General features: G+C 39.7%; 2 protein-coding genes across 2 annotated transcripts; one reads left to right on the top strand and one right to left on the bottom strand.

The window, feature by feature from the left end:
- Positions 1-1,466: 1,466 nt before the first annotated feature.
- LOC133848078 (protein O-mannosyl-transferase 2) lies at positions 1,467-7,552 on the top strand. The gene is made up of 11 exons (XM_062283457.1): positions 1,467-1,728; positions 1,824-1,907; positions 1,973-2,057; positions 2,155-2,259; positions 2,323-2,431; positions 2,976-3,550; positions 3,623-3,829; positions 3,905-4,145; positions 5,103-5,251; positions 5,317-5,722; positions 7,199-7,552. Exons 1-11 carry the CDS (start codon positions 1,646-1,648, stop codon positions 7,390-7,392), a joined length of 2,238 nt encoding a protein of 745 aa, XP_062139441.1. The 5' UTR covers positions 1,467-1,645; the 3' UTR covers positions 7,393-7,552.
- On the bottom strand, positions 7,502-9,172 carry LOC133848079 (uncharacterized). Its single transcript, XM_062283458.1, has 3 exons — positions 8,522-9,172; positions 8,141-8,452; positions 7,502-8,077 (listed from the first exon to the last, which is right to left on the bottom strand). The coding sequence occupies exons 1-3, from the start codon at positions 9,056-9,058 to the stop codon at positions 7,667-7,669; spliced, it is 1,260 nt and encodes a 419-aa protein (XP_062139442.1). The 5' UTR covers positions 9,059-9,172; the 3' UTR covers positions 7,502-7,666.

Below are 9,172 nucleotides of genomic sequence, written 5' to 3'. Positions count from 1 at the left end.
ATTTGAGACAAATGACTGCACGATGCGTTCCAGTTTAACAAATAACTCCTGCCCACAAACTAACTATCTCAAGTCAGCTCTTTAAAGCGCATGTGCTTTAGCAAATTGCCAAGTGTACTTACAATAACTGGAGACGATGTCAACCTTTTTGAGAAAACTTCTGGAAAGGCAATAGGCATAGATCGTGACTCAGCTGTATGTCGATCTGCATATGGGTTTAAATAGCTTGTGCCAAAGTTAATTGCTGACGTGCAAATACTCTTCTTTCTGCATTTCTTCGAAAATATTTCTTTTTATTTGCTTGATGCTAAGAGAATGCAATATAATTGTGGCTTGCACGACTTTGTTTAAACAACGCTGCATTTCTATTAAGCAATTTTGGTCATCCTAAAAGTATGCAACAGAAAAGTTTCCCCCAAGTAATTTTCCGCATTTCTACTGGCTGCTTATTTATGTTTACCTGGTATTTAAACTGCTGACTCTGCAGTTTTATGCCAGTCGCGGCTGCTTTGAATGGCCAACGTCGTCTGCTGCACTTCCACATCATTGACAACGACAACATGCAAAATATTTTGACACCCTCTTATTTGATTAATCCTAAAAGTATGCACTATAAATGTGACTTACCCAGAACAGCAATTCTATTAAGCAATTCAAGACATCCTAAAAGTATGCAACAAAAAAGTTTTCCACCAAGTGACTTTGTGCATATTTGCTTACTGCTGAATTATGTTCGCCTGGTATTTCACCTGCTGACACGGCAGTTTTTTTGCAAGCCGCGGCGGTTTCGAATGTTGAAAGTCATCTTCAGCACTTGCACATCATTAACAACAACAACATCAACCTCAATAAATTCAATGATTGTGGTGCATACTTTTAAGATCTGTGAAATAACTATTTTAACCATTATCAGCATAACTTTTTTATTTCGTTGCGCACTCTGTTTAGGCATAATTTTCTATGATCACAAAAACAAACGACGATAGACATTTAAAAATTTAAGGTAAATATTTTTGTTAAGTAACCGAATATTTGATTAATAAAGGAATATTTACAAGAGCAAAGAAAAAAAACGTACAATATTTTTATTTCATAATCGACTTTTGTATTATTCAAGCTCCATAAGCAAATCTCAATTGTTTTACCTGGTTTCATTATATTATATGTGAAAAGATGTGCTTTTTCCCATTCCAAATAAAATATTAAACATAATTATCTGCCCACAAGTATTCAACAATTTGAATAGCTTGAGTTGACTAAATCGTAACAGCTCATGAAAAAAATGCAAATTAACGCATTGCTACTATAAGTTCAACGTCTTTATGAAACGATAAGCTTCGATAAGTGTGTTATCGATAGATGGCAGCCAAGACAGCCCTAAGCTTGGCCAAGCTCAAGCAGCTGATTCAAATGGTTGGCCAAGACAACAAGACCGGTTTTCGCTCACTTGAATGGCCCGTTGTTGTGATTATGGTGGAATGAAAGAATGCCACAAGAGAAAGCATTCTGGCCGCTTACTCTGACTTGACTTGGCTTAACTGTCTAACTGGATTCATCTCTGTCGCTGTTGACGTGTGCAACAGTTAAAATGTAAAAGACTTCAACTAAGCCAATTCTCATTTATTTATTTATTTAACACAAAACTATGGCTGCCAGTGTGGTTAAATGTACGCGAAAAACAAAGGAATTGCCCAAGACCGAGAGTACTCTGCCGAATGAGGGCAATTGGTAAGCATGCGCATAAACAAAAGACTGCAACGAAGCAACAAACTTGCTGGAGAATCATTTTTCTTCAATTTTTCATCATTTTTGTTTTTTCTCAGGCGCTGGTGGCTTTTGTTTGGCACTGTGCTGCTGATTACATTTGCAACACGCTTCTATAAGGTAACTGAACCGGATCACATTTGGTAAGTGTTCGATTTCTTTGCTGTCAATTCTGTGGATGTCATTGACTTGATGCCTCATTTTCCAGCTGGGATGAGACGCATTTTGGCAAAATGGGCAGTTGGTACATCAATCGTACTTTCTTCTTTGATGTACATCCACCGCTGGGCAAGGTTTGTAGCTCCAACTCCAACTTCAACTCCAACTATGGACATCTCACTCTATTCTGTCTCTGTGCTTTCTCCATCTCTCTCTCTCTCTCGTTCGTAGATGCTGATTGGTTTGTCTGGCTATCTGACAGGCTACAATGGCACCTTTCCGTTTGAGAAACCCGGCGACAAATACAACGAGACACGTTACCAGGGCATGCGATACGTAAGCTGCATTCTAAACTCGTTCTACAGTTGTTTCTCAGCTAATCTCTTGATTCATTTCCAGTTCTGCACAACGCTGGGCGCACTCATTATGCCCATGGGCTTTGACACCGTCTACGATCTGACGCACTCCCATGAGGCGGCTTTGCTCTCGGCGGCCTACCTCATCTTTGGTAAGTCGCTAAGCCGAAGGCTTCCAAAAGCACTTGAGTCCATCTATAAGACGTTCATGTATGCGAGAATATCTCAGAGATACAGCTTTCGCCACAGTTTTTTCATTTATTCATATTTTGCTTTTCTTTATTGATTCCCTTTAAGCAACACTATCAAAAACATATCTTTCTCAACTTTTCTTATTCTAATTTTCCAACTAATATTCAATACTTTTCTGTCTGATTATTAAAGATAGTATTCATTCTACTTAAGTTTATTATCCTTAAGGAATTTAACTTTAAGAAAAACTTTGTTAAAATCCAAATTCGATCTCATTTATTTCCTAATCACACTTTTTTATTTTTTTCTCTCTATTATCTCTCTTTATTTTATCGTTTTGTACTTAAAAGAATCACTCCAATTTCTTTCTTTCTAAATCAAGCTAAACTCTAAACTTGAACTTATTATGTTACTTTGCACACTTTACAACTTAATTTAGTTCCTTGAAGATTCATTATTTTTTCGACCTTTTACTAACATATTTATTTATGCCTTTCTTCTTAGACGTGGGTCTGCTTACACTCAATCAGTACATTCTGCTCGATCCCATACTCTTGTTCTTCATGATGGCCTCCGTTTGGGGCATGGTGAAGATATCCAAGTGCACCGCAGCTGGTGGCTCCTACACGTTGCGATGGTGGTGCTGGCTCTCGCTGACCGGCACCATGCTCTCCTGCACCATCAGTGTGAAGTTTGTGGGTCTCTTTGTGGTGCTGCTGGTGGGTTTGCATACGGCCAGCGAGCTCTGGCTAATTTTGGGTGATCTGGCCAAGCCCGTTCTGGAGACGATCAAACAGATTGCCTGTCGTGCCATCACGCTAATCGTGTGGCCCATTATGCTCTATACGCTGTTCTTTTACATTCATCTGCAAGTGCTGAATCGCAGTGGCAATGGCGATGGCTTCTATAGCTCGGCGTTTCAATCGCGTCTCATTGGCAACTCGCTCTACAATGCAAGCATGCCACGGCATGTGGCCTATGGCGCTCTGGTGACCATCAAGAATCACAAAACCGGCGGCGGCTATTTGCACTCGCATGCTCATCTCTATCCCAAAGAGAGTGGCGCCCGTCAGCAGCAGGTAACATAAATCGATATTCTACAAGTATTTCGACTTAATCAATTCGCTTTCAACTGCTATTTCTTCGATCAGATCACCACCTATACGCACAAGGATGACAACAATCTGTGGCTGATTAAACCCTATAACAAACAGTCGGTGCCCGGCGGCAAATTGAAGTTGCTGCGTAATGGCGATCTGTTGCGTCTGGAGCATGTGGTGACCAAACGCAATCTGCACTCTCACAACGAAGCGGCGCCAATGACTAAGAAGCATATGCAAGTCACGGGCTACGGCGAGGTAAAGATGCTTATCAATAAAGAAAACTTTCTTTTTCACTTTTTAATTCTCTTTCGCTGTCATTCGCTGTTTTAGGCGGGTGTCGGCGATGCCAACGATATTTGGCGCGTGCTTGTTGTGGGCGGTCGTACAAACCAAAGTATACACACGGTGACTTCACGCTTGATGTTCGTGCACTATCTGCAGAACTGTGCGCTCACGTCCAGCGGCAAGCAGCTGCCCAAGTGGGGCTTTGAGCAGCAGGAGGTCTCCTGTAATCACAACGTACGCGACAAGCTCGCCCAATGGAATGTCGAGGACAATCAGCACAAGCAGCGTAAGACACTCAATTATTATTTAATATTGCTTATCATTTATTTGTATTATTTTAATAACAAATTCATACTTTGATGACATAATTTCCACGGAGTAGATTTAATAACCATACAATTTCTTCAATTAACGTTACAAAAAACTTTTAAATATGTAAAGAAAAATGCAGGCGACATCACTAAATACAATTTGCACTTAACGGCCACTCTGTATTTAATACGATCATTACCTTTGCGGCATATTTTCGTCAGATGACATACATTAAGTTCTTAATAATGTGCTTAGAATACACAAAATTATGTTTGACTTAACTTAATGTTATTTGCACTTAACGGCCACTCTGTTCTTAATACTAAAATTTAATGTGTATCTTATTTTCTTTGCTTAACTGTCACACAAGCGCTTAAACTTATGCAAAGAATATAGAGAAACTACGTTTGACTTCACTTAATGTTTTTTGCACTTAACGGCCACACCGTACTTAATAGCAATATTCACTTATAAACATATTTTCTGCTCATAACGATCTTTCTTAAATAATGCTTAGAATGCTTGAACAGAATACTCTTAATGTCAATTGCACTTAGCGGCCGCACCATATTACTCTTCAGTATATTTTCCTTACTTAACAGACCCACAAAGAAACTAATATTAAATTCGCATGGAAACATAGAAATTGTGTTGCCAGTAATTATTGATTATATTTAAACAAATATTGTATTCAAACAACTTTTAATATAAAATTTAACAGATTAAAATAATAATAATAATAATAATAATAATAATAATAATAATAATAATAATAATAATAATAATAATAATAATAATAATAATAATAATAATAATAATAATAATAATAATAATAATAATAATAATAATAATAATAATAATAATAATAATAATAATAATAATAATATTAATATTAATAATAATAATAATGGCACTTCTTTCTTTTCCTCAGTACCCAGCGTCAGCTTTAGCGTCTATGCACCTGGTTTCTTCTCACGCTTTCTGGAATCACACGCCGTCATGCTGCAGGGCAACGCGGGCTTAAAGCCCAAGGAGGGCGAAGTCACCAGCCAGCCTTGGCAGTGGCCGATCAACTATCGCGTAAGTGAAACGCACTTCCAATCGAATGTTAAGAGGACTTAACAACTTTCTTCAATTTTATGCAGGGTCAATACTTCTCAGGCAGCAGCTATCGCATCTATTTGCTGGGCAATCCCATCATCTGGTGGAGCAATCTTGTATTTCTGGCGCTCTTCGTTGCCGTCTTTCTCTACAATGCCATCGTGCAGCAGCGTCGCGCTGGCCAAGCGGCTGTCAATCAACAACCAATTGCCGAAGATCAACCATCATCAGCCATCGGTGACATCTGCAGCTGTTCCAGCTGTCCAGCAAGTAGCAGCGAGTCAACTCAACTCGTTGAGTCGTCGAGTGCTTCGAGTGGCGAATCACTGCAAGCAGCTGCTTGGCTCTTTGTTGGATGGCTGCTGCACTATTTGCCCTTCTGGGCGATGGGTCGAGTGCTCTACTTTCATCACTACTTTCCGGCCTTGATATTCAATTCGTTGCTGACCGGTGAGTTGTACAGTTCTACAGGGTATCTTCTAGTCGAAGATGCTTTGAATTGCCAAAGTTGTTCTAATCTGATAGTTGAACCACTTGTGATACACTTAGAAATTTCTTTGGTATGCTGTAAGAAAGCGTATTATGGATTAAAAATATATATGTATACGAGTATAAATTCATTTCCTGATAACAATGGTTGCCAACTTAATAGGCTGCAAACTACTAGCAAATCTATTGTGAGCCACTTAAACTACACGCCAACAAGTCGGAGCCAACTACTTGACCTTCAATTCAACTTGGATTTTATGAGTTTTGATTTAACTTTCTTTCAACAAAGATTTAGAATTTTATAATTAGTTTGCTAGCTTAGATTTTAGTTCGTATGTTGATACTAACACATTATCAATTCATTATTTCAGTTCAACTTGGATTGGGTTTTAGAATTTTTGATTTAACTTTCTTTTAACTTAATTGTTGAATTTAATAATTCGTTTCTTAGTTTTCGATTTGTTTTGTTTATTATTTCAACACATTATCTATTTATTATTTCCCCTTCAAGTTGAATTCCATTTTACAATGTTTGTTCTAACTTCATTTAGACTTAAATAATGAATTTAAAAATTATTTTGCTTTTTGTTGATTTTAACACATTATCTATTAATTATTTCAGCTCAACTTCTTTTTTTTTATTTTATATTTTTATACCCGCTACCCATAGGGTAGAAGGGTATTATAACTTTGTGCCGACAGGAAACGTATGTAACAGGTAGAAGGAGGCATCTCCGACCCTATAAAGTACATATATTCTTGATCAGCGTCAACAGCCGAGACGATATAGCCATTTCCGTCTGTCCGTCCGTCCGTATGAACACCTAGATCTCAGAGACTATAAGAGATAGAGCTATAATTTTTTTTCGACAGCATTTGTTGTGTTTGCACGCAGATGAAGTTTGTTTCAAATTTTTGCCACGCCCACTTCCGCCCACGCAAATCAAAAAAAAATCGAACAACAAGCCTAATTTTGAATATATACGAATTTTGGTATATACAATAACTACTGTAGTAGTTATGATTCCTGAAAATTTGGTTGCGATCAGATAAAAATTGTGGAAGTTATTAAAGAAATACTTTTGTATGGGCAAAAACGCCTACTTATTAGGGGTCTTAGTTGCTTTGGCCGACAATCTGGCACATTGTGCCGTCTATGGTATATTTTGAATGGTGTACTATATCGATATACCAAACATACCATTTGGTATATTTTTAGTTTTTTCGGTATATTTTGAAAATGATACCCCAATATTTTGCCTTTATTAAAAATGGGTAGCGGGTATCTCACAGTCGAGCACACTCGACTGTAACTTTCTTACTTGTTTAACTGTAACTTTGTAACTTTGTTTTGAGTTGTTGGGTTCAAGAGTTAGTTTGATAAATTAAGAATTTGTTTTGTTTGTTGATCTCAACACATTTTCTATCTGCTTGCAGGCATTATGTTCAACTATATAATACGCTCGCTGCCCAAATGGATGCAGCATGTGCTGCTCGGTACGCTGCTCTCTGTGGTTGCCTACAGCTTTGTGCTCTTCTCCCCGCTTGCCTATGGCATGACTGGTCCCCATGCCAACGAGCCAAACTCAACGATGCACAAGCTCAAATGGATGTCCACATGGGAGTTCTAAAGCAACACACAAAATAACATTTCGATTTGTTGTTTTTGCATAGAAATAAGCATTTTATAAGTATATATATAAAAAGTAGACAAATGCGCTTAAATTAAATACACAGAAAAAAAAAACACCGAAATTAATAGTGGGTATTAAAAGGAACTTAGGTGTAGGATGACGAAAAAAAAGTGCAATCAGCAGAAGTTGCGCCAAGTGCAAGTTATAAATATAAATTAAGCATCCGCCATGGCAGCCCAACCAAAAACCAACCAACCAATCGATCAATCGATTAATCAAAGATGCCCAGCTCATCGAATCGTCGCAGGGCATAGCGCAGGGTATCCGTAGTGCGGGGATTTGAGGAGAACATCAATTGTACCTTCTTCTTAGCGAAATCAGAGTCGGTTAAAGCCTCGATGCTAATGTCATACGAGTCCTCCTTCTTCATGGTGACCATGGGCAGAAAGGCGTACGATGAGAAGAAACCGTATAGCTCCCGGGAACGTATCTCATGCTGAATATCCTCAAAGCTGGGCACAAACTCCGAATGCATGCGCTCCAAGCTGTCGCGCAGTGAATCGTAATAGGTCTGGATGAGGAACTCTCGTCGATGGATCAGCACATCGAGCTGCACGCTGCTGTTGAGAAAGAAATTGATGTCACAGCCGGGACTGCCAAAGAAACTGTTCTGAAAGTCCACCTAAAATATTTCATTTATAAATAAAATTGATAAAAGTTCTACATAAATTGTGTGTGCACTTACAAAGATGGCATCGATGGGCTTCGTGGGCAGCTCGTCGTGGTATTTGTACATGAAATTGTTGACCCACAGATCGCCGTGATTGAGCACTGTGATTTCACCGGGTATGGGACGGCCGGTCATAACCAGATTCTCCTTGATGTTATCGCAATGGCGATGCAATTTCGCTGCCAGCTGCTCATAGCCCGACCACTTGCCCACCACATTGGCAAGCGTATTCAGTTGCAGCGTCATGAAGTTGATGAATCTCTCATTGGTGCGTATGTAGTTCTCATCCAGCATGCCTGTGGTGAAATGCTCTCGCACACTGGGTTCCTATAAACGAAATACCCATATGTACATTTGTCATACTACATCTTTCACATGGAGCAAACTCGAACTCACCTTCTCGGCCAGCAGCATGGAGCTGGCATGGAATTTGCCCAGTTTCTGCAAGATGACCACGCAGTGCTCCTCGTTCAGTCCGTTCTGGCGACTGGCCAACTTGTAGCCATACTGTGTGAGATCATCGAAGACAATCGTCTGTATGGGCTCGCGTGTTGTGTAGAAGCATTTAGCGCCAAACTTCGATCCATCACCGATCAGCACCTCCAGTTTGCCCAGCACATCGAAATAGAAGATCTTTTCACGCAAATACACTGCCAACTCTTCGAGGAATTGTGTCGCCGGCGTAATGGCAATGCTCTTCACAATCAATGCCAACTCCTCGTCCAGCTGACGTTTGCTGCTCCTGTAGAGAGCTCTGGCGCGATAGATTTTGCTGCAATAGTTTTCACCGCCACCGCCGCTTGATTCGGCAAAGATGATCTTCTTGATGTCGACGCGCATGTCACGCAGTCCATCCTCGAGGGCGGCCTTGAAGAAGTCCTCGTTGAGATACTTTGGCGGTTGGTTAATGCGTTTCTCGCTCTCCAGCTTCATGCTGATCCTGTGTGGATGTGTGTGTGCTGCAAATGTCCTGGCTGTGTGTTGTGTATGCTGAGTATCCGCTAAAGGACTGTGTACTGGACCGTGTCGCTTGGAAAACTGTGGCCA

This window comes from Drosophila sulfurigaster, chromosome X (assembly GCF_023558435.1).
Source record: "Drosophila sulfurigaster albostrigata strain 15112-1811.04 chromosome X, ASM2355843v2, whole genome shotgun sequence".
NCBI lineage: Eukaryota > Metazoa > Arthropoda > Insecta > Diptera > Drosophilidae > Drosophila > Drosophila sulfurigaster.
Note: the sequence above shows the minus strand (reverse complement) of the source record. Positions and strands in the feature narration are given on the sequence as shown.